The sequence below is a fragment of the Colletotrichum destructivum genome, chromosome 11, assembly GCF_034447905.1.
Source record: "Colletotrichum destructivum chromosome 11, complete sequence".
NCBI classification, from domain to species: Eukaryota; Fungi; Ascomycota; class Sordariomycetes; order Glomerellales; family Glomerellaceae; genus Colletotrichum; species Colletotrichum destructivum.
The window spans coordinates 799,382-822,591 of record NC_085906.1 but is presented as its reverse complement, the minus strand read 5'-3'; the positions used below and the strand labels follow the sequence as shown (position 1 = coordinate 822,591).

Sequence of the window (23,210 nt, the reverse complement as noted above, 5' to 3'; positions counted from 1 at the left end):
ACTCCATCATGCTGATCTTCAGCTGGGCAGCTCCCAGCTGATAATCCTTATCATAAAAGGCCTTTTGGACCTTTCTGAATAACAGCCGTTGGGTGCTGTTGTTGCTATTGCTGCTGTTATCCAACTTGCTGTATAAGTCCAGGTGATCCTTGAGCTCAGCTGGCTTCCTTGGTGTATTCCACGTGACTATAGTCGTATGAGAGTCCCAGTCATCAGCAGACCTACTCTGAGGCTGCTGATTTAGTGCTGAAGGGCTGTTGTCAGGCACCAAAGGATTCCTAAGGGGATAACTGGCAGAGACAGGCCATAACCCTGTCCGCTTCCACCCACTAGTGATATTCTGCCCTGTCAGAGCTGCCAGACGTGCCTTTCCATAGCAGCCAAGGAAGTTTCTCTTGCCCACAACAGTTGAATCGTTCCAGAGGTCCAAGTACCCTAGTTGCTTCCTATAGGCAGCCTTCAGAGGCCCAAAGACTGACTGATCAAGAGGCTGGAGGACGTGTGAGGTGTGAGGTGGCAGAAAAAGTAGGTAGATGTTGTTTTGATAGCATAGCCACATGAAGTCTGTTGAAACGTGGCTGCTGTGGCCATCCAGGATCATCAGCCTTGCCTCCGCCTTGCCCCCTGCCCCTGTCAATGGAATAAACACCTCCTTCAGCCACGTGACTGCTGTCTCGTCTGTTGTCCAGCCATTCTCAGTTGCTGTGAAGGTCCAGGTGGTATAAGGGCCAAGATCAAGAGGAAACCACTGCTGTTGGACTGATTTACCCTTGAATATAACAAGGGGCGGCAGAGCATGCCCATCAGCAGAGATACACTCGATCATAGAGGTCCAGGCTCGCGATCCAGGCTGTTTCCGCTGGACTGCCTTCACTTCAGCACATCCAAGGACTAGGCCGTTAGATCCCTTGCCCTCAAGGATTCCAGTCTCGTCGATATTATATCGATTACGTGGCTTTATAGCCCTGACTTCTGGTATGGCGAGATGCTGAAACCATGGTCTGATGATATCAGCAGTTGCTCCATTAACACGGTTGGAATCGATAGATCGGCTTCTTTTAACCTTGATAGATGGGTTCCTTTTGATAAAGGCCTGGATCCAGTTCTTTCCAATAGGCTGGCTATCGCCACTGATCTGAAGGATCCTTTCTGCAAAGTCCTTCAGCTGGCGATGGGTTGGTGGAAGGCGTAGGGCATGCTGGATTCGCACCCATTCACTTAGATGATGCTCTTGATCAGTCGATAATCGCTGGCGATAGTTATTGCCTATAGATCTGGTTTGGCAGCCTCGCATGCGATACTCCAGTGTTGATCGAGGAATCCCCCATTCAATTGCAGCCCTCCTGACAGACTTGCCATCAGTAACAGCAATAAGGGCCTGTTGGATCTGATTTTCGGTATATTGACTCATAATGATAAGAGTAGTCTGTAGTGAAAGATTGATGTTGTTTGAGTAATAATTGCAATTGTTATAATAGTTTGAAATGAGGGGGTAGAAATCATGATCATAGGATTACGCGTCGTGCGGGGTGACGAATAAGGGGGGTGGACGAATAAGGGGTTGTTGACGTTACCACCCCGCCACGCTGCGATCCGCAGCTATTGTGGATGGGCTGGTGCTGGTGACTGTCGCCAGCATTGCCAAAAAAGGATAGGTCTACTCTGACTGTTTCTAAGACTCGCATGATTAGTGGAATTTCGAGTCCACCCCTGTCTAGCAATTGCCCGCCGAGGTTTTTAAGGCGAGCTGGTGATTGTCACCAGCGTCGCTGGAGTTGGCTAGCTTGAGACATTTCTGACACTTGGCGTCAAGGACAACCATGATGACGAATGCGAGGCTCGTACGATTATGGGCTTGCAACGATCCCTGTGTTGTCTCGCTTGGGACACTTCCTGGAATCCAATGCAGGGTGACTGAAGCATGATCTTGCTTTCTACCTACTTGCAGCTTCGAGGGTGAAATTCGACCAATAGAGAGCCCTTCGCGCCGTCACGCCCAGATTGGATCCGCATTGCGGAGCCAGACCGGCTCGAACTGGGGGTGTGCCTAGCTGTGACTCGTGCGACCATTTCCATCCCTACATGGACAGGTCCGAGACAGCCCCCCTTTGGGCCAACTTGGCACAGTCATCTAGCCATATACGCCAGGGTACAGAATAACACGAAAGGGAAGGTCGAATATGTTCGAGGACTAGGGGTCGATGGAGAGGCAGTGTGTAGGTGACTTGCCTCGCAGCGTCGCAGCACACACACGCGTCTATCGCGAACTTCACCTCAAACTAGCCGACAGCCATCTGCAGCCCAGATCGAAGTGCAGTCATGCCCTGCGCGAGTTACACTGGAGTGACTTCTGGGAGCTCATCCTGAAGCGGTGCAACCCAAGTAAAAGTCCATGGGCAATGTCTCCCCTGTGGCGATCCGAGTATTGCAACAGTGAGGGTTATAGGGGACGTAGCAAGTTTGTGCTGTCAATGGTTCTCATCATGTCTGTTTCAGTACTCTTCCCAAATCACAACGCGCTAAGAAGCGGCATATGATGACAGCCTCCTGATGTCGCTCTGTCTCAGTCCCTATGGCGTGATGCAGGTCGGGAGCCAAGCCCAATGCCGGTCCCGGGCGAAACTGCAGTTGTTTCCTATAGGCATTTTGCCAGTTCAAGTTCGTTCACCTCTCGGCATGTCTACAAGATAGATGCCGAGGGGCTCATGGTGGGTACATTGAACCGGGCTGCTCCCCAAGAGGATGCGCGATCGTTGGACGAATTCAGCGATGACCTACAAGGTTCCGGAAGATGTAGTCAACTACCTGTGGCTTGGATAGCTCCCGCGCCAGTCTGGGATGTTCTCGGAAGTGAACTGCTCGTCGACGATTTCCTAGGTTGGTCTCTCAGCACTGAATCCATCCTCCTTTCCTAACAATCGAAGATCACCCGTTTGTTGGATGCCCGACCGGAGTCCGCTGAGAAAATGGAGACGGCGACCAAATGGGCCAACTAGACTAGATCACGCGGATCTGTCTCTGCCCAATTGGCCACATTACGGCCGTTATCACCAGCTTTCTGGTGCGTTGGAAGCTCCCATCTACAACACCCACACAGTTTGCGATTAACATCATTTTGCCTACTCGTACGATCACTCGAGTGATCCTGTGCGACCAACTTTGTTCCCTTAATATGATTATTCAGCTCTCGCTAGCGTTGGTGACGACTGATGCAGACGGGCGCAAGATTAGATGGCCTGGGCCAGTGGGTGTTCTGATGGAGTCTAGCCACCACTCTCCGAGAATCCCGCTTCAGCGGCTCGCGAAGGGTCGCCGCGGAGTGATAAGCCGTCCCAGCGGGGGGTGCCTTTGATGAGGGGTAGGGTGGGCCATGAGAACAGATCTGCTTCGATGCGGGGGTTTAAGATGGACGCAAGTGGTACTAGTGCCATCGTATGGGTTGTAATACAACGTACCTTGATGGGAGACGAACGTGAGGGGAAGGAGTAGAACGCAATGTGAAGACGCTATACCATTTAGAGAGAGGCTGGTGATGGAATCACCAGCGCCGCTCAAAAAAGTTAGGCGTTGTTCGAAGGCTACTGCCTGTCATACGATGTACGTTGTAGAACGGATTAAATCCAATCCAGGCCCCTGGTGAGGACTGCACGAGGGGTGAGCGAGTAAATCGACTCCGCTCGCAGCAGCTGTCCCGAGCTAAGCCTTTCGAAGACGAGCTGGTGACCGATCACCAGCGCTGCCGAAAATAGTTAGATCAAACCTCGTACTGCTTTTGTAGCCCGGTCCAATTGGAGTTCGCACTTTTGGCAAGGCACCTGACGTAAAAGAGAAACCCTTCACACCCTCTAAATCAAACTTTGCTAAGCACACGCCACTTCCCCCTTCTTGATGCGGGGCCGGTGAAACACCCAATCAAAGTCAGGATGTGAAGATATTCGCAAAGCATCTTTTAAGCTCGAGTGGTATGGGGTTTACGGCAATTTTGGCCTTCGAGTTCTGTTATGATACGCCGATGATATCCCTGTTACCTGCACTAGCAACCTGTGTCTCACCCAGCAAGGAAAAGATACCAGACAGGCCCCTCGTTCCAGGCCAAGCGTTGGCAGGAATCTTAGCTGGTCCAGCGCGATGATGAACAGGGACCTCAACTTGGTGGCATCATGCGCCCTGCCGTATCCGCTCAGTGCGAATGTTTGTTAAGGGAATCGCGCAACGTTTAAGTCACAAAAGACTTACCCGCAATCCGCCCTTCACCAGCCCACAGGCTGCTGCAATGCGCAAACCTGACCCCACAACAGTGCAGCTGGTTAGGATTGAATGACCCTACGATCGACCAACCTACTATTGAAACAGTGATTGATTTGATGTAGTATGCACCATATAGACGCACTGATGGGCACGATCAAGATATATTTCAAGCATATCTCGCAAGCGCTTCACAGCAATCCGGCAGAAGTTGGCCTTCATCCGTTTGAATTCACATCCATAACAAAAGTTGTGCCACGGCGCCCAGCACGTTCAATATTTTGTCTGTGAAACCGTCAATACTAATACGACACTTCCACACCAGCTTCACCGATATTTACAACAACCGAGCTACGCCAGAGGTAAGACTGGGTGCTTGTTTGGCACTTCGTGTTCACCCATATTGACGCCAGTATTCCAAGCTCGATCACCTCTCTACTGCATCGCCAGTCGCTTCAAGTAGTATGTGCGAATGGTATCGACGGAACTACGCCTGCGAGCACCATTTCACAGGTGCTTCTGAATGGTGTTACCGGTACAGCCAGACCCAAAAGCGGTGCAAGGTGGTGGTGACGCAGGTTGACTACGATTCATCCGTGTGCAAATCTTGTAAGAAGAAGGGAGTCAAGACGGAAGTTCCCTGGGAGCATATGATTGATCGGTCCAAATTCGATCCAAATAGAGATGAATGATATGGAACACCGGGCGTATCCTTCTCAGGAGGCACGGATAGCCTGACAGAAATCGAAGCCTTGTGAGAAAGCCTTGCGCCCTTGCTTGCAAATGGTATCTTCACCCCGCTGTTTTCATCGCCGGTACCTTTGACCCTACAGTGGAGGGCGGTGATAGTTAGAAGGTAAGAGTGGGAACATGCAAACAAGGGTAAAGGGGCGTCGGAATGGGACTGTCGAGTGGCGTAATCACCAGAGATGCCCGAGCTATTTTCAGTGGACTCAACACGGGGACGCAAACCCATTCCAGTTGTCTTTCTGCCAAGCCTGCGAAATGCACAGTGTCTTGTGATGGTCAAACCTGACGGCCCCAGGAAGCTCCGACGGCTGTGGGTCAACTTTTCCTTTCGTTTGCCGCGAGACGCCGTACCCAGAGGTACCTGCCGACGAAAGCTCTTTGTCTTCCTCGGCTTCGACGCCGAGTTCAGGCAGAAGCCCTGCCCGATGCTGCTACTTGCTTGGTAAAATGCGCGATCAAGGATTAGAGGATGTCTCGTATCGTTTGATGCCCAGTTGCTGCTGTCGGACGAAGAGGTCTACGGAGGGTCGAACGCAGCGTGCAGCTTCAGCACCGCACCACATCATGCACGTATTTCGCTCAGTTAACTGTAAATAGCTGACATCTATGTATTCCATCCATGCCTAGCATGCTACAGCCGAGTCCAGAATGCATCTGGGATGTACAATGCAGCGAAATCTGGGGATAGTCCCACGATGGTTGTCAATCCGAGTATCGCAGCGAGGATATCTACGGGGGATACAGGAGGAGCCAAATAGAGGAAGCCCTCTGTTGTATGCGGCGGGCTGAAATAGGAACACGGCCGAAAATTTGCGGCAAGGTTAGCTCGCGGATATACTCAGGTGAGGGATTTCCCACACGCCACAAGAGACGGGCGTACCATTGCCAGGTCGCTAATGGTTGACATCGTGCATTCAATACGGATAGTTTCCACAATTCTCCGTCTCAGTGCGCTCTCCGCATGACAGTGTGCCGAGAAGTAGCGTTGGATAAACATCACCCTTATGTGGCTCTATCTTGGCTCCTGCCGTGCGATGCAGTCCAGAGCCAAGCCCGAGGCCGCTATTTCCGCGCGACAATGCAAATGTCCTATTCTGGACGATCAGTGTTCTCCCTGGAGTTTTTTGCGGGCGTACTGGGCGGCACTCCCCTGTAACTCTGGGCGTGCCTCACAGCCTCGGAAAGTAGTCTCGGTCGATGGAAATCTCCTGATGCTTACTCCCCTCGAAGGCCCCAGCCATTCAATGTAACCTTGGACCGAACCCGGTTAAAGCCTACATGGTGGCTTTGCGAGGTTTCAGTCGATCGACAGAGCGCCGCTGGTTGACGGACAGTTGGTGTGGGGGACTATACATCGAGAACTGCATCTATTGTGACCTTGAATGCAGTAACGTAGGTGGCCTTGGAACATGTGGACTCTCGTGGTGGCTATTTCCGATGAGACCGACAGAGTGCATGCATCTCGTCGCTTTTCAACCAGGGGCTGGGGTGTCTTTTCCGATCCTCTTTCCTCTCATCGCGGATGTCGCACTTGAAGGACGGCAACAATCCCGAGCCCCGAGTCAAGCTACATTGGCTTCCGCGTGGCTCTCGGCACACTGCTTCGATGAATCTGCGTATGGCGAGGGTTCAGACCCGATCCACGGAATAGTCCTCGTAGTCAAGCCGATTGATCTTTGTGCAGCCAATGCACCACTCGTGCTCGACGTACGCTGCCCCTTAAGGAGGCACAGAGGTGTCGAACATAACTGACTCACGGCACTAAGGCCAGAGAAACTTGAGCACGGTTGAGAGCCCACTCCCGTGCTTTCCCGAAGCGCAACCGCCTGCGATATGGCCACTGGAGTTCATGCTCAGCGGCTTGCGGATGCTGGTCCTGGCCGTGGGGTTCCTCGGTTTCAGGGGTTTGGTCCCGACCCTAATGGTCTCTTCAGAGGAGCTTTGCTGAGGTCCCACCACACAAAGTGAATGGTGTGCAGGGAATTCTTGGAAGGTAGAGCAGTCGAAGGGGATTTACCTCGACTCCTTGCTTCATCTTGCTTGTGAATGGGGTCCAAAGAAAACGCCAGCTCCGTCATCTCGATCAACAGAGTGGCTAGCTGCTGCTCGAATGACCCGCGACCTCCGGTTCCGGAATGGAACAGCACGAATAGTGATATGGGACAGTGTTTGATCAGCTCTTTACGTATAATCCTAGGCTGATTACCGGCTGTTGATAAGGCCTGTGAATCACAGGCATGTTCGGTTCGCGTGAATATTGGAATTTCATTGGAACGTGCAACCTCTAGCTCACCTTCAGCGTTACGTGGCATTCGCCCCAAATAGCAGGCGCTATGTGTGGGCGGGGCGAAGCCGTGAGGTCAAATGGGTGTTCCCACGGTGAAGACGCGTCTCTCGGTCAGGGGTTGTCAGGCTCGAGACATCCTTCCAGCTTCGATGTATCCCCTGAAGCCTTGAGTGGCCATATGATAGTTTGAAGGTCATGGATTCGCACCTGCCTCCCTAGGCAACCAGCTCGCTGAAAATGGTCTTCTGCCCAAGAGTGGCGTGACTTCGATCCCTCTAATCTGGCCCAAGTCGGTATAATGAAGAACCAATTGTAGGGACTGGCCGTGAAGCACGCTTGGAATATGAGTTGCTCGAGCCCCTGGATGCTAGAGTGCTACCCATGGCAGCCACTCGTCCTCGCGTCCCGCAGAGGATATACATCACTATTATCGACATCATCGCTAAGCCGTTCGGCCTTCTGAAGATTTATTCTTCATCTCGGTTCACTCGTTGGGTCTAAAGAGCGGGCTCGATTAGCTCTGCATGAGAGTATCATGCGCTTCAGTCACTCCCGCAGGCACTGGCCCACACAAAACCCTGGCTGTACGTATGTGACACAGACACTCGTACAAGCTACTCTATGGCCGACACGAGGAATCAAAATTTGCAGCGAATGTGAATGATCCAAGACGCTAGGAGGCTCATCAGACCAGAGAATGGGATGGTGGTGATGAAGACACAGTGAGCACTGACTCATGATACAGGTCTACTGGACTTTAACGGTAAGGTAATTTGAGTGAATCTGCATAGGCAGGAACGAAGCATCCACCAGGGTCGGAATCTGCCAGAGGCTGCTGACAGATCTCGGTCAGCGGCCGCTGCGTACCGGTCTGAGCTCGGCCCTGGAAAAGAAGACATTAATCAACAATCTCTAGTCCCGACTCTTCAAGCCGCGGCAAACTTGACGTTATTTTCTGTTATTTGAAGTGTTATTAGATAGTAGTGGCTTCGTAGAATATGCTTAGGATTGGCGGTTATCTGTTGATACTTGCCACCAAGCCCCGAAAAAGCCAGGTGAAGTCGTCAGGAAGGGGTTGAATGACCTAACAGAGCCACACAGTGTTCGAAAATGTATGGCCTAGATTATGCTCACGTCCACCCTAGTCATTTAATCTGCCCAAATCATCCCACGCCGCTGTCCGTGGTGGTAAATGGGTGGAAATTACGATGGCCCGCCCCTCCGCAGTTGTGCCATAGGCTTATCGGTTCGGGGACTCCTCGAAAGCCATCTCCTCTGGTTCGACTGAACAAAAGAAGAACCTGTTCATCTACAGGTTCATAAAATCCTGTGAAAGCATCCGGATTCATCCATCGTGCGTTTGTGGCTGCAATTATGATTCGACATTATGTTCTGGTTGACAACAGTCAACATCGAAGCCTCTAAATCTTACAATCAAAGGAATACAACATCCCCATGCTGAAGTCACATGATGCAACTTAGCTGCTGGGTCGTTACCCGTCGGTGATGGAACAGGTAACTCCTAGCCTGCGTCTGACCCAGGGGGCAAATGTCCGCGATAATCTCTCACCGGCCGTCACATTCCGCTGTAGGCCTGTCATCATATTGATCGAGAGGGGCAGTATGTCCGACCTGCACGAAATTGCTACAAGAAGCTTTTCAACTCCACACGCCACCAGACTGTACCAACCTCCAACTCAGTTGGTGTTGGCGATGCTTAACGCATCGCGATTTGGCAATCCACCGAGTCGACTCCAATAAAAAGAGATGGGTTGAGCTATGGCGTGATTCTCCTGGACAAGAGCACCTCCTATAGGCACCATTGGCATTTGGTTCGCTCTCTAGATCCTTGCTTGGCAATGAGCCAACAGAGACGTTTGTCACAAGACCTAGGGTGATTGATTATTAGAAATGAATGCGAATGTGATATTTTCCCAGCCCTTTGCTGGTCCTTGTAACGCAGGGGTTTGGTCCAATCGTTCCAGCGGCGGAGCTTCGAAGTGCGGGAGAGCAAACGCTTCCAAGGGCTGATCGCAGAATTCATCCGGTCGCCGTACCCTCGCTTGATTATACGAGCGGGGTAGATTGGTCCTGCGGGGCTGTCGCATCGCTCTTCAATCTAACTCGGCAGAGGCTGGCCTGGCTCTACGACGTGACCACGACGGAAACATCAGGTTTTGTACACCAACAGGAGGGGCCTAGAGTTGTATCGAGCAATGGATTCATCAGACCCGCTGCACTGTTAGCATTCTCATGGGAATGGACAGTGTCTTCAAGCCTGAGCCTTGCGAAGAGACGAGGGCCATGGCTGATGGTACTAAGACCTACTGGGACGAAGGAGGCCGAGTGGTGTGCCACGGGCTCAGATAGGCTTCTGCGATCCGCTCCAGTCGAGCCAACCCTTTGAAGTCTCCACGTCGTGAAAAATCTTGGGATTTTACTTGATAAATAAGTCTTGAAGATCCCCTACACAGATGGATACATCTTTCAAGCAACGTGTTCGCCGTCGCTATACGTGGAACTTCGGAATTGAGTCGTTGACGAATTTACCAACCAACGGATTTGAAAATGAGTCAACACAGGTAAGCCTCAGAGCCCGCTTTTCACATGGATATTGCTGGATTCTTGATTTGTTTCTTAGAAAGCACACTCTATTTCAATGCAGCGGCTGTCATATGGAATCCACGGTCCCTCTAGACGATGTAAAACCCGCCCTCCTTATTCCCCTGAGGTTGTCCCAATGCGACATCAGGAAATTCTTAACGTGGTAGACCTCTTTAACAAGGTCATTTGTCTGGCCAGGAATGAGACACGAGAACGGCCAAACCAAAAAGCATCTCGAGTTCTAGACATCAGAACAGGCACTGGTATCTGGGCAATATCCCTTGCAGAGTGAGATAGCGACGCCCGTCATCTTGGGGCAGGGATGTGCTCAACTAACGATATTCACAGAGCCGATCACAGCAGTAGGGTCACAGGAATCGACACAGTCCTCATGTATCCCACAGCGTACGTTCCTAACGCGTCTTTTCTCCGTGTCGATAAGATCGAAGGCCCGTGAGAGGAACTGAAGTTACCAGAATCATTCGACCTTGTTCACAGCCGGTTGCTGTTCGATAATCGAGTAAACTTGCTCGAACAGTACAAGAACTCCTTCGCTGCACTCCAGCCGGGCGGTATTTTGGAGCTAGAGGAAATAGATTGGAAGATCTGCAGCGACGACAGTACCCTCCCCGAACGTTCGTACATCAGACAGTGGGTGAATACGTTCAAAAAGAGAGCTCGGCATCGCTCGGACATTGAAGAAACTAAAGCTCACCTCGAAGAAGCCGGTTTCATTGAAGTTACGGAGGTGAAGATCAAGTTGCCTATAACGAATTGTGAACCAAGCGCCATGAATTGAAGCGCCAAAGGTACCGGGTTTCCGCTCCGGGGCAACTTTCCCTGAATGGGATTCTTCAGCAAGGTTGGTACGAAGCAAGGCCACAACTGACCGGTGATTGCCCGGGTCGGCTACGGGCGCCAATTTGGATGCCGCAGGCAACGGGTTTGATCTCTTCTCTCTCTGACGTAAATCGCCTGACCAGTGTATCTTGCACGATCCATGTTCAGGGGAGCTGCCAGGCTCCCCGTAGGTGGTTGGGTTGACTGTGCAGTGAGAACGCAGGGCTGGCCACAGCCGGTGGTCAATCCCACTCAAGTCTGCGTCGTGAAACAACAGCGCTGTGCTCAAGCCTCATTGTTGGCTTTTGGTCTGTAGTAGAGGCCAATTCGAACTTTTGTTGGTGGCCACGCAGTTTTTGTCTGCCAGTCCGCTCGGGAATCCTCGAACATGGTTTGACAGAACCTCGCTCAGCGCTTCACTTCAACAGGGAAACCGGTATTTTCGATCGCCGTCCCAACTCCGACTCATGCGACCCAGAGAGACCCAGGGTCTGAACGGAAGTGCGCGATTTTGAGGTGTTGCTGCAAGGCCCATCCCTTAGCTGGGTGCAAGACGCGCTCAAGCTCAATCAGCCAATACAAGGCGATCTCCATTAGGTAGTCAGTCATTTTTACCCAGTCTCCCCCTCCGCTCCGGTGCTTCGAGTTTTCCTCACCCCGGTAATGCAGCCTTCATTGTCCGTGGTGGACCAAACTGCTGTCCACAAAGCGCAAACCGAAAAAGAGGACATGATTGGTCTGTAGTCTCGGGCCCTGACCGCTGGCGTTGCTGACAAGGGCTGCGGGCGCAAGATTGGATGGCCTGGCCAGCCGAGTTGGCGTTCCGTTGGTGTCTAGCGCACCGCTTTCCCGCTTGCGAAGCGGTGGTGCCGCAGAGTGATAATCCAACCCAGCAGTGTGAGTTTTGATGAGGTGGGGTTGGCTTAGGGAAACTACGATCCCTGGCGAAGCGGGGTGAGGGGGTTGAATGCAGCCTGCACGCCGTGGTTTATTCGTTGGCTGCAACGTTAATCGATGTACTCTCTAGCCAGGGCACTAGCCCGGAAGGGAGGGGGCGGAGCAAAGCTGGCCCCCCCGCAGTCATGGACATATGTGACCAAGCGCCAGATCTGGCTTGCATCCCACACCACGACGGTTGGCCGCCTTGAATCGGGGGTAATCGAAAGCTTCTGCCAAGGCCCGCTGCCAGCTGGTGTGAAAGGCGCGGTGCAGCCAATCACGTCAGACATTGACAACGACACTCGTCCCTCAACAAGCCTTTCGCCAACCTATCCAACTGCGCACCAAAACATTGCCAACTTAGAGGAAAGACATGAATTGCAGGATCTTGACAACTGTCGGAGTCGGACGCGATCGTGGATCTGACCCGAGGTGATTAAACAGGCTAGGCGACAGGTGTGTCATCGGTCGGAACATGGCTCAAATTTCTGCTGTCGGTATGCCACATCGCTAAGACGTCGTGCTGGGTCCGCCTACAAGATCTCAACTGTTGGACCGCCTCACTCGCCGGCAGCACACTGTCGCATGGTCGCCTCGGGCAGAACTTTGAAAAGGACGGGTTGCCTGACGCACCAAGGCTCTTTTTCTTCGGCAGCCTGTTGCTCGTTCCTGGCAGACCTTCAAACTGAAAGCCTCCAATCCTCGGAAGCCTCATAGTAATACTCTTGTCAGTCCTCTTCACCCAAGTGTTGACAACGCCCAGTATAGCTTCTTCTCAGAGGGAGTCTAGGAATGGAAGTTTGACATAGAACATCTTGTTTCCGAGGAGTTTTCCGACAGTCCATTGAAAACTGATTTGGTTCGAAGTCTACATAAACTATGAGTACCAGCGCAGCCGCCAAAGCAACGCCAACAACGCAAAGTCCAACTAAGTCAAGCAAATGAAGCTATTCAGACCACCCAAATAAGTAAGCCAACCCCCCCGATTTGGATTGATTGATTTGACTTCTGACTAAGGTGCTTTGACCAATGAGCGTGCTGGATTTCAGTCTCCCTCTATCATATACCTCACCCTCCATACTTCACCCACCAGCCCCTTCATCCCTTTACTGATCGGTAATTTCTTTCCTTAACCTTCGCTGACGATATAAGGCGTTCGTTTTTCCCATTTGAATGGCTGTATTTCTATTATTAGCTTTATCCAACCTTACCTTCCCAGCTCCTACTTGATCCCCTTGTGGTCACTACCTGTTGCTGTTACCACCTCTGCCATACATACAAGGTAATGTTTTTTTCTGTCTATCGTACAGTCTACTGATAAGGCTATTCGTAGATGTCAGAACCTCTCAATGCGACTGCCCTTACCAGATTAGGACAGCCACCAACTAGGGTCTCAGCCCAAGTTGCTACCAGTCGCGCCGCCACCCTCCCTTCGAATCCCTCCATCTCCGACCTTCAACCTATCCTATGGGGGAATCGGCGATTCGTCATTGAGGAGCAGCTGGCCCGTAAGGGTGGAAGAGGCCGTACAACTTGGGTACGGGCTTATGGAGTCTTCCTTGTCGAACTCAGTCGCAACAACGAAGCTGGGCCAGCCTACTGGTGTTGCCAACGATGTGACGAAAAGGGGCGGCCCGAATTCTTCTCCGCAGTCGCCACCAGCTCTGCTCAAGAGCATCTACGTCGGTAAGTCTTTATTGTCGTGAAGCTATTCGCAACTTACTAATCTCATAAAGGGTCCATCATATTAGCCCTTGTGACCCCATTGATGGGCACAGGGATGACCCCTCTTCCGACGAGACAGCCACACCACCCCCCTCGCAACGTCCCCGCCTCACCACTTCGAGTATCCCTCGATCGAAGGTCGCTATTATTAGGGATCTCGCCCTTGCTACGATTGTTGGTCAAGACCTTCCTTTCAACCACTTCGACGATACCTTCGTCCAGCGCCTCCTTCGCTTCCACAACGTCGATCTATTCGCTCAGGTGCCATGGGGTAAAACCTCAATGGCTGACCACCTTGAGACTATATGGAGTCGAGGCAGAGCAACAGTCAAGGCTGAACTCCGCGAAGCCTCTACAAGGATTCATCTCTCTTTCGACCTATGGACATCGCCGAATATTTATGCTTTTATGGCTGTCACTTCTCACTTCCTTGACTCGAAGGGGAAGCACCAATCGCGCCTCCTCGCCTTCACTCAGCAACAAGGAAACCACTCTGGTGTCAACCTTGCGACCACCCTCGAAGATACTGTGAGGGATTGGGGCTTGGTCAGCCGTATGGGAGTAGTGATCTGCGACAACGCTACGAATAACGACACTTGCTTGGCCTCCTTCTACCCACGGATAAACCCCAGGATGACTTCACGTGACTGCAAAGCACATCGAATGCGTTGTTACGGTCACATCCTCAATCTTGTGGCCAAGTCCCTCCTCTTCGGCAGCGACTTCGAGACCTTTGAGGCTGAGTCGGAATTCTACCAGACAGTCCATCGCGATGAGGAAGATCTCAAACTTTGGAGGAAGACCGGGCCTGTGGGCAAGCTTCGGAACATCGTGAGATTCATCCGCGCCTCTCCACAACGGTCAGAACGCTTCAAGAAGGTCGCAAAGGAGGTTGATGGTGGTTCTGATTACTGTCTCTTCAACAGAAGCTCGTCAGAGCTACAGTTAATCCTCAACAATGATACCAGGTGGAATTCGACCTACTTAATGATCGAGAGGGCAGTCGAGAAGAGGCATGAGATCCGGGCTTACCTTTCAGGTCTCAACGACGACGAGGAATCCCTCCAAATTCCTATCTCTGATCACTTGACGGATGAGGATTGGCTTGTTCTCGTTGAGGTCAAGAGCCTCCTGGAGCCCCTCTTTTTCCAGACAAAACGAACGGAGGGATGGGGCAAGGGAGACGGTCATGGACGCCTTTGGGAGGTGATTACTGGCATGGAGTATATCCTTGAACACCTCGAGGAGTGGAAGAATTACTACAATCACGAGATTGCTCCTATTGTTGTACAGGAGGATGAGGAAGATGAGGAGGAGGAGGATCGGCAACTCCCTACTCGCAACAGTCGTAGTCTGAGGTCTTCAGCTCGGCGATCCTTCAACGAGAGCTCTCTTCCGGATCACGTGGAGGTTGACTGGGCCCGGCGAAGGGCTGAAGCCACTTCGCAGTTCCGTCGTCTTCGGAAGGGGTGCCAGGTGAATCTTCGGACCTCTATTGAGCTGGCTTGGCAGAAGCTGAACAAGTATTACTCAGCTCTTGCTGAGTCACCCCTCTTTGCTGCTTCAATTATTCTCCATCCCTACTTTGGCTTCAATTACCTCAAGGAAGTATGGGGTAGAGATGGCCAAGAGGCATGGGTACGGAGTGCGGAAAAGGGGCTGGAGCGCTTCTTCAATAAGTGGTATAAGGATGACGATGTGTCAGTCGTATCACTAGCGTCTTCGTCAGCCTCCTCATTGGCCCCATCTTCCCAAGAAGACAGCCACTTCAGACAGTGGCTGAGAAGTCGTCGTAGTCAGGAAGCAAGGGCGACGTCTGACGAGCTTCACTCGTACCTCAGGCAAGCCCCAGAGGAGACAGATGACCCTGCGCGATGGTGGCTAGACCGTCAGGCTCAGTACCCTCGGTTGAGTAAATTAGCCCTTGACGTCTTTGCGATCCCAGCCATGGCGTCAGACTGTGAGCGAGCCTTCAGTGCAGCGAAACTAACGCTGACGTCGCAGAGACTCTCGATGAAGGCAGAGAGTATAGAGCGACTGCAGCTGACGAAGAACTGGCTGAAGAGAGGGGTTCTACCAATGTCAGGGATCGATGGATTTGTAGTTCATCCGTGACATCTCTAGAGACCTGTGCTTAGCTTCAGTTGTTTCCTAATCAGGCAATACAAGCAGTCACGTGCCTTTAATTTGATGGATTTATCAACAGGGCCAAATAAGCAAGGATCTAGCGGCGATGAGGCAAATTAACAAATATGAGGGCCGATTTGCTTTATTTGCTTTGGCGGCTGCGCTGACAGGGTGGCATCACGGAAATGCAAGCGCTGTAACACATTATTGTACCCATAAATAACAAATGCTACACTAACCCTTTAGGCTGGAGTTCAGTAACTTAAAATGCAAGCAATTTTCTCTCCGTTTATTCCCTGATCGCATCCTCTACCCTGCGCCATCCGACTCAGGTGACATAGTGCACAGACTTATCATGAACATTTCTTGTCAGATTTCGGATTCCTCAGGTAATCCCATCGAGGGGATTTCAGCCACTTTGGTTTGTATGGAATACCCCAGCATCTCATTTTCTGGCCTGACATCATCCGATGGCAGGCCAACCTGGGCGTATGCGGGATCGACTCCAAATTACATCGGGTTTGGACCGTTAAATTCCCATTGGCAGCTAACCCTGTACTTACTCGATAAGGATATACCAATCATTCCTGTCGTATTCTTCGTTCCCATTTCAGCTCATGTTTGGGTTGACTTGACGCGGCGCGGGTATGCGGTTGACTTCCAAGACGCTACTGGGTCCAGAATCGACCAGAGTAGTCGACAAGACATAGCTGCGGCTATGAAGACTGCACTGAGCAACAGAATCGAGAAGTTGTCTCAATAACGGGCCCTGGAAAATATTGGGTTGTTAAAGGTTTATACTTTTCATTTTGCTATAGACCGAATCGAGGACAATACGTTCCACCTTTCTGTTTCCATGTCTATGCCAACTTCCAAATTTTTTCCACTGTGACAATGGCCAATTTGCCTATCCAGGCCTGTCTCTAGATCGAAAAGAAGCCTCCATCTGGTTGGAGCGGACCTGCAAGTACGTAAGAGCAGTGATTTTAGCTCCGTAGCTCAAGAGCATGGTGACGGCCTCGAGACTGTCGTTACGAACAGCAAAGTATATAGGCGGCTCGCCCCACTCTGCAGGTATGTCCGAATCAGCGCCAACCTACAAGAGTAACTTTGCGCACGCAAGGTTATTGTACAAGATCGAGACACCTAAAGGCGTGTACCAGAATGTTTGTTGCTCGCCATCATCGTTGATCCAGCCACTGTTCTGCGCGTTGATCAGCGACATGCATGCGGCTGTGACCTCATCTCTGTGCTCGCCGTCACCGCGCCCAAGAAAGAGCTTGAGGAACGGGTATCCTTCCGTTCCATTGTATAGGTCGGGTGGACCAAGGTCGTAAACTGAGGTCGACGTTCCCGTCGAGTAGGTTGCAGACTACGGCCAGCGCTGTGTGTATTCGGGCTGCAGGTCGAATGTGTCGTCCCGATGAAAGACACGAGCCGGTGTTTTGAGCACTCCATGAAATATAGTCGCCGTTAACATTGGCAACACTGCCTGCAAAGTTGTGGTTGGGATTAGGAGGGAGTACATATATCATTTGCGTGCCATAGAGACAAGTATCGTGGAGGACTTCGGAATTGGCGGCAGATATGGAGATTCTGAGGCGACAGAGAGCCTCGACCTGATTCAATACTAGTTTTTCAGAATTGTGTCAATTAGTTCTCTCTCGTCTGCTGGGTGGATCGTCAATCCGCTAACATCGGAGGACCAAGAATTGGCCGGAGAGCCAACTATCGTATTGTCCGAGGTTGAGCTTCTGGGTGTCGATAGTTACTCTTGACGCTGACCTGCCGTCATCGATCTACCTTGATTGAATTCTACAGCGTCTGGGCGGGTGTCGAAGCTGTCGGTGTCAAGATACTCGGACGGCGGATCGCTGCCGACTATCGAGCGTAACCACGCGTGGACGGTCGCCGCGTTTGCTGCTGATCTTGCTGATCCCGCTAATCTCGTCTCATCGCAACGCGCATCTGAGTCATCCTCAACTGCATTTATAAGTGTCGACACGACACTGTAACTGAAGTAACATGAACCTGGGGGTGATGCATTGCCGATAAATGTTTCGCCAGAGTAGGAGCTCGTCGACGTCAGGGGTCTTGCTTGAGCGTCCATTGAAGGAGTGGTACTCTTAAATTCGTCGAGGCTGAGAAGCGTTATCCGATTCATCAACGTAGACGGCTCTCTGGTTTATGTGCGTGAGGTAGTGAGAGACTCTCAGACCAAATCACTGCCAAAAATATCTGTATTCTCACATCACTCCATGCGCTTCATTCAATTTGCTGGTCAGTTTCCTCTCCGAGAGCACAACAATCATTTCTTAGGGTAATGCTGGTTAGATATCGTAAGCCCCTCATGAAATATGATATAAGAGTTCCAGGTCCTTTGCCATCTGATATCAAGTGAGACAATCAGTAGGACGGGATCAATGCCTGTTAGACAGCTGGCGAACCAACAGTGGGAATTCGAACACAAATATATAAAGCCCCAGATGGCGTGTTATGATTCTTTGTTGTTCCGATAATGAAGTGGCTCGCTTGCGTTACAATCAGTACTTTTACTTCTTTTATATTGACTCGCGTTGTAGCGGAGGCAGCTGAGGAGGACTGCTGGAAGGGCCCCGCCATGAAACTCGGTGGCTTGGAATACTTCGAAACCCCCGATAATGCAGCAGCGTGCCCTGAGGCTCATATTTACTTCTTGGGCCCTCAGGATAAAGTCCTCTTATCCCGTCACGTAAACATCACTAACTCGTCGACTACCTGTGATTCCAACCTGTTACAGGCCATTTCTTTTCCGGCAGACGTTACTGCTACCTATGCCAAGATCACTTTCCTGTGTGGCAACGATGACGGACCTAGCTGTCAGATGATCAGGCTTCTGCCGGCGGAAGGATCAGAGCCAGCCGTGCCGTTATCCCTGGCGATGGCTCGAACATGCCTTGATTCCAGCACTGCGACGGCGGCTTCTCCGACGCCAGACGCTATCGGCACAACCAGTGTCCCATGGGACAATACCCCATCGACAGCCGTGACTAGTTCTTCGACTGCGGTGAACGGGGATGCTTCGGCATACCCCACTCACTTGACGGAGATCCAACCACCGTCCGCATACTCCTCTACTGACGTCGAAACAGGTGGCTCCGCCATCCAGCCAACATCGTCTGGCTCTAACCTTGGTTCTGCTGAGCCAACATCCACCACTACGGACTTTTCAATTGATCCTTCAGAGACGAATGTCATGCCTACAACGTTAATAGAGACCACCGGCGGCGCCACGGCGGGTGTACCATCTATCGCCCCTACTGACGCCCCTTCTGTTATCACTCCTGAAGTCTCTCCTGCCATCCCCTCTGGCATGCCTTCTGCTCTTACTCCTGAGGTCTCCTCTATCATCCCTTCTGGTGTTCCGTCCGATGCCACTTATGAAATGCCTGGAGCAACTACACTTATCACATCTACTGTTGCGGGCATCAGTCATGCACCCAGATGCACGTGCGAATCCTATTAGCGGTGTCTGTCAATGATCGATGATAAAATGAAAGTGTAGTCGTTTTTCGCTCCAAAACAACCGAAACAAACGAACCATTGCGTTCACTGAAAGTTTGGTCTCTCTAGAGAATAGGTAAGACGGTTTTTATGGGATCTTGGTGTCGTTTAGGGGACTGTCTCTGCGTCCATAAACACGACTTATTTGAGTAAATTTGGGTTGATCTGGAACCCAATAAGAAAGCAATTCATGCGATGCAATGTGCCACCATGTCTGATAGAAACATTGTTGATTTCTCACATAACCGTTTACAACTACCCAAAGATCATATAGATTCTGATAGGTGTCTTTTCCGGGACACCTCGCATGTGTTTGAATCAGATGGTGTAGATAAAGGGGCTGTCAGGGAGTAGCCATACCAGTGAACCTATGTTTGTTGATTAATCGGGGGGTTTGTGGTAGAAATGTGATAGAAATGTCTATTTTGCGTCACATCTAGGCCGGCCGGGATAGAATAAAGTTATACACGTACAGGTATCAAGTGTGTCTATGGTTGATTTCTCCACTCTGATGCCAGCATTTGTAACATTGTGAACCTCCATGAATTCTCGGTGTACGCATCCTATTGTGCTCTCTCGTCCTGTCTAACGCGTCTTGAGTATTGATTAGCCTGATGGCTTGCTTTCACCGTCAACCTTCTTTCTGTTTCCCCAACGTACCCCAAATTACGCACCTCTTGTCTCTTTATACCTAGGTAACAAGATTTGCCAAGTCTCCCACACGATGCAAAGCCCCGAGAGCGGCTTTGCCCAGCCTACTCTTTACATAACTGTCATTGTGTAGCTGCAGGCCGATAATCTACATCTCAGCGGTACCACAGAGATAACATGTCAGCAGCAGCAGCATGATTTTGATAATGCGATCTGTTGCCACAGCAAGACTGTAGAGTGCGGCTGTGTCAAACACTACATAACTGTTGACATCGCCGTGTGAACAACGGATGTCGCAAGGCAATGCCTTTGGAAATGAAGCAAACAATGCATACCAAAGTGTTATGCCTTGTTATAGAGCTTTGTCTAGCATTTCATAACGACCACGCAATATGGAACAGCACGATGAAACCAGCAAACGTATTTGTTTGACTCGATGAGATCGAGACAAATACTGCGCCTATTTCTACGAATATTGGGTCAATAGAGTAGCAGACTGCCATAGAAGCAATATTTCATCAAACGGCCATGAACCCATCCGACACAAACCCCATTCCTGTGCACCTACGGTGCTCAATCTGTTCCGAACTAGCAATGTTTGCCAACAAGTTACCCTGCTGCCAAAGTCTCATTTGCGGCTATTGTGGGTGACGAGAGCTCCTATGTGTATTGACAGGAAGCCTGATGCGAAACAGGCACATACTCTAAGAATTCACTGTGTCAAGTCTGCGAACAGACAGCTTTAGATGAGCCCACGGTAGCCAAGGAGCTTTGGCCATCGATCATCAGTTACCTGAAGCAGCGTCTTCAGAGTTCAACGCATTGAAGACCGCAGTAGTTTTCTTCTCAATCACGAACAATCGTTGTTACCTACAAGATTCGTAAACAGGTTCACGAGTGACTTGACAATGGTAGTAGTAGCAGCTCTTAATGCCCGCAAATTTCTTCTGACTCGTAAGACGAGTGTGTGCTTCACAATAGTGCGGATTCCGGCGTTAGGTTAGATTGTTAGCGCCACAAACTAGTCTCGGGTGCTTGCCACAGAAGCGAACGCGTTCACAATTTCTGCATTTTGAGTTGCCTAAGGCTGTAACCAGTAGACAAGCTTGGGCAGTCTCGCGGAGCATTAGCATTCTTCTACCTGCGATCGAGAGGAAAGAAAGGTCACACTTAGAGACAAAGACAACGAGCTGTGACCCGAACTGTACTCCCAAGTTAGTATCGTTTCCTTATAGGCGATTTTGAAACTCGCTTCACGATTTCAAGAGATGAATACGCCAGGGTGTTAGCGACGCTCATTATTGGAGAGTATGGTAATAACTAAAGCTGCACCATGAGCTTTTTATTTGATCATTTTCAGCGCTTCCCGGCTGGTCTCGTGCAGGTCCGGAACCCACGCCACGCAACGACTGGAGAAGGATCAGGGTCGCTATTCCATAAAAAGGTGTTACATCTCAATCCCACATCCATCTTTGGTCTGTAAATTCAGACAAAGCGATGAAGTTAGGCTGGCAATTGATAATGATTGGTCTTATACATATTGGCATTGGTTATTCCAGCACTGGATCAACGCTTTTGCCAACTATGACAGCCACATCCTCGTCGACTGAGGCCCACGCTGAGGCGCAGACTTCTTCCCTGTCAACAGGGAGTGTCATCGCTGGACAAACCCTTGCATTGACGCTGACTGCCGCAACTGCACTAGTCGCTATCGGGGCTCTCATCTGTCTTGTTTGGCAGAAACGACAGCAGCAATCGGGCTTCCACCTCTCAAGCGACAGGCCTCGACTTTCGTCTCCAAACACAATGAATAGGGTAGCTAACCATATAGGACAGTCTCCTGTTCCCGAAATCTATACAGTCAAAACTTTACACCCCAATGTCAACTTTAGCCCGCCAGACATGCCAAAATCAGCGCACGCGTCTTTCGTAAGCTGTCTTCCAGCACATCACATCAATGGTAGATAAGACGCAAGGCGATAGATAATACAACAAAGGTAGTCATCGAAGGAGTCAACTCCTGAGAAAATATAGTGATAGTGTTGATATTGAATCATCTATCTTTACCCTTGGCAGACTGTTAGGGTAGATTGCATGGCGCGACTGCCGTGATCCTTCAAATAAGTTCAATGATCTCAATATGCTATGTAATCAAATACCGTGGCAGACCGAAGATCCCTTAGTGTTCAGTGCCATCAGAGGAACGTCATCGCCACCAACAGCACCTACATGTAGGAAATTTGCTCCTCGCATGCTACGATTCAGAAACCACCGCTGCATTGCTTGGTACAGCATACTCAGGGTCTTCAATCTTGATACTTGTAACATGAAACTCGCGTCTAATCAGGATGGCCCTTGGCAAGGAGTTTCTCCAAGATGAAAACGATTTCTGTTTCGATCTCTTACCTAAACTACAAGTGTTCAGGAGAGGCCGAAGTGTAGCAATGCATCCTGCAATAATGCCGATTGAAGGTTCCAAAAGAGACCAAAGAGCGACATCGCTTGAGGCGAATCACTGTTAAGCTGCGGACGCCTGTTTCCCGCCATGGCTAGTGATCAGGCGACCGTCCGCAGCAAGAGTCTCAAGAGCATCAACCAACTTCTGGAAACGGATCCCGCACGCAAGATTATATAAGAGCCTAAAGCAAAGATTCCGAGGTCATTCGCGGCTGGTCTGCCCTTGTTGAAGAAAACAACCGTGAAATATGATATTTGTGAGGCTGACATGAAGACGTCTTTATGGTGAGCCCGTTAGGTCTCATAGGCCGATACGATAATGAGGACGGGAAGGAGAAGCGGTAGTAATGTGGAATAAGGGGTTTTGTTAGTGGTGGTTTCACTGCACGGTATTGATCGATCGAACCAGGGCAATAGCGCTACTAATCACAGTGGGCAGGTTGCTCGTTTAGTTCAGGTTATTGGTGTTGTTATGTTTCTTTTTGGGATGTACAGGCCTGTCTTGCGGCAGGCAACTTCCGGTGGCGCAACTTCCGGTGGGGCAGCTTCGACCTCGGATCCGTTGGCCGACCGGATCCGGATTATATCCCGAGATCTGGCATCATGCCCGATTCCAACAGTTACTGTTCTCTGCGGCACTGTGGTCATATCATCGTATAAGATTTGTAGAGTAGGGATGGTGTCCGAGGGCCTGTCATCTTCGCTGAAGGTGACTGGTGGTCTACGTGGCCAGTACTCCTCAGGTTGTTGGCGATGGAAGCATGACTGCTGAGGTGGTTGGCCAAAGATCGTTAAACAAGGACTCATCGGGATCATCGCCAGGATAGATGCAATGGATTCTTAGTTTTTGACAGCGTATCCGCTGACAATATCGCCCTCGGTTGCAAGGATCATCAACTTAACGCACGGCAAGTCCTGTCGCGCCTTGGAATACGCCTTGGCACATAACGTCTTGTACCCACTTTTGGGCTACCCCACATATGGGCCTTCCAAAAATGCGGGTATTTCCATCAACACCACCATGTTTAATTTTAATTAACTA

The 23,210-nt window shown here is 50.7% G+C and overlaps 3 protein-coding genes across 3 annotated transcripts; all 3 read left to right on the top strand.

Annotated features, from left to right (window-relative positions):
* The first annotated feature begins 4,439 nt into the window (after positions 1 to 4,439).
* On the top strand, positions 4,440 to 5,018 carry CDEST_15361 (uncharacterized protein). The gene is made up of 2 exons (XM_062931517.1): positions 4,440 to 4,607; positions 4,668 to 5,018. Exon 2 carries the CDS (start codon positions 4,710 to 4,712, stop codon positions 4,935 to 4,937), a length of 228 nt encoding a protein of 75 aa, XP_062787568.1. The 5' UTR covers positions 4,440 to 4,607; positions 4,668 to 4,709; the 3' UTR covers positions 4,938 to 5,018.
* Positions 5,019 to 9,692: 4,674 nt separating this feature from the next.
* Positions 9,693 to 10,888, top strand: CDEST_15360 (Putative S-adenosyl-L-methionine-dependent methyltransferase superfamily). The gene is made up of 3 exons (XM_062931516.1): positions 9,693 to 9,864; positions 9,924 to 10,174; positions 10,235 to 10,888. Exons 1-3 carry the CDS (start codon positions 9,757 to 9,759, stop codon positions 10,341 to 10,343), a joined length of 468 nt encoding a protein of 155 aa, XP_062787567.1. The 5' UTR covers positions 9,693 to 9,756; the 3' UTR covers positions 10,344 to 10,888.
* Positions 10,889 to 17,775: 6,887 nt separating this feature from the next.
* Positions 17,776 to 19,022, top strand: CDEST_15359 (uncharacterized protein; the record flags this gene model as incomplete). Its single annotated transcript, XM_062931515.1, has 2 exons — positions 17,776 to 17,797; positions 18,100 to 19,022. The coding sequence occupies 2 exons, from the start codon at positions 17,776 to 17,778 to the stop codon at positions 19,020 to 19,022; spliced, it is 945 nt and encodes a 314-aa protein (XP_062787566.1).
* Positions 19,023 to 23,210: the final 4,188 nt, after the last annotated feature.

Coding starts and splice junctions, on each gene's coding strand:
- CDEST_15361 (XM_062931517.1), top strand. CDS start 4,710: ATGTGCGAATGGTATCGACGGAACTACGCCTGCGAGCACCATTTCACA.
- CDEST_15360 (XM_062931516.1), top strand. CDS start 9,757: ATGGATACATCTTTCAAGCAACGTGTTCGCCGTCGCTATACGTGGAAC. Junction 9,865..9,923: donor TTGAAAATGAGTCAACACAG/GTAAGCCTCAGA, acceptor TTTGTTTCTTAG/AAAGCACACTCTATTTCAAT. Junction 10,175..10,234: donor TGGGCAATATCCCTTGCAGA/GTGAGATAGCGA, acceptor CGATATTCACAG/AGCCGATCACAGCAGTAGGG.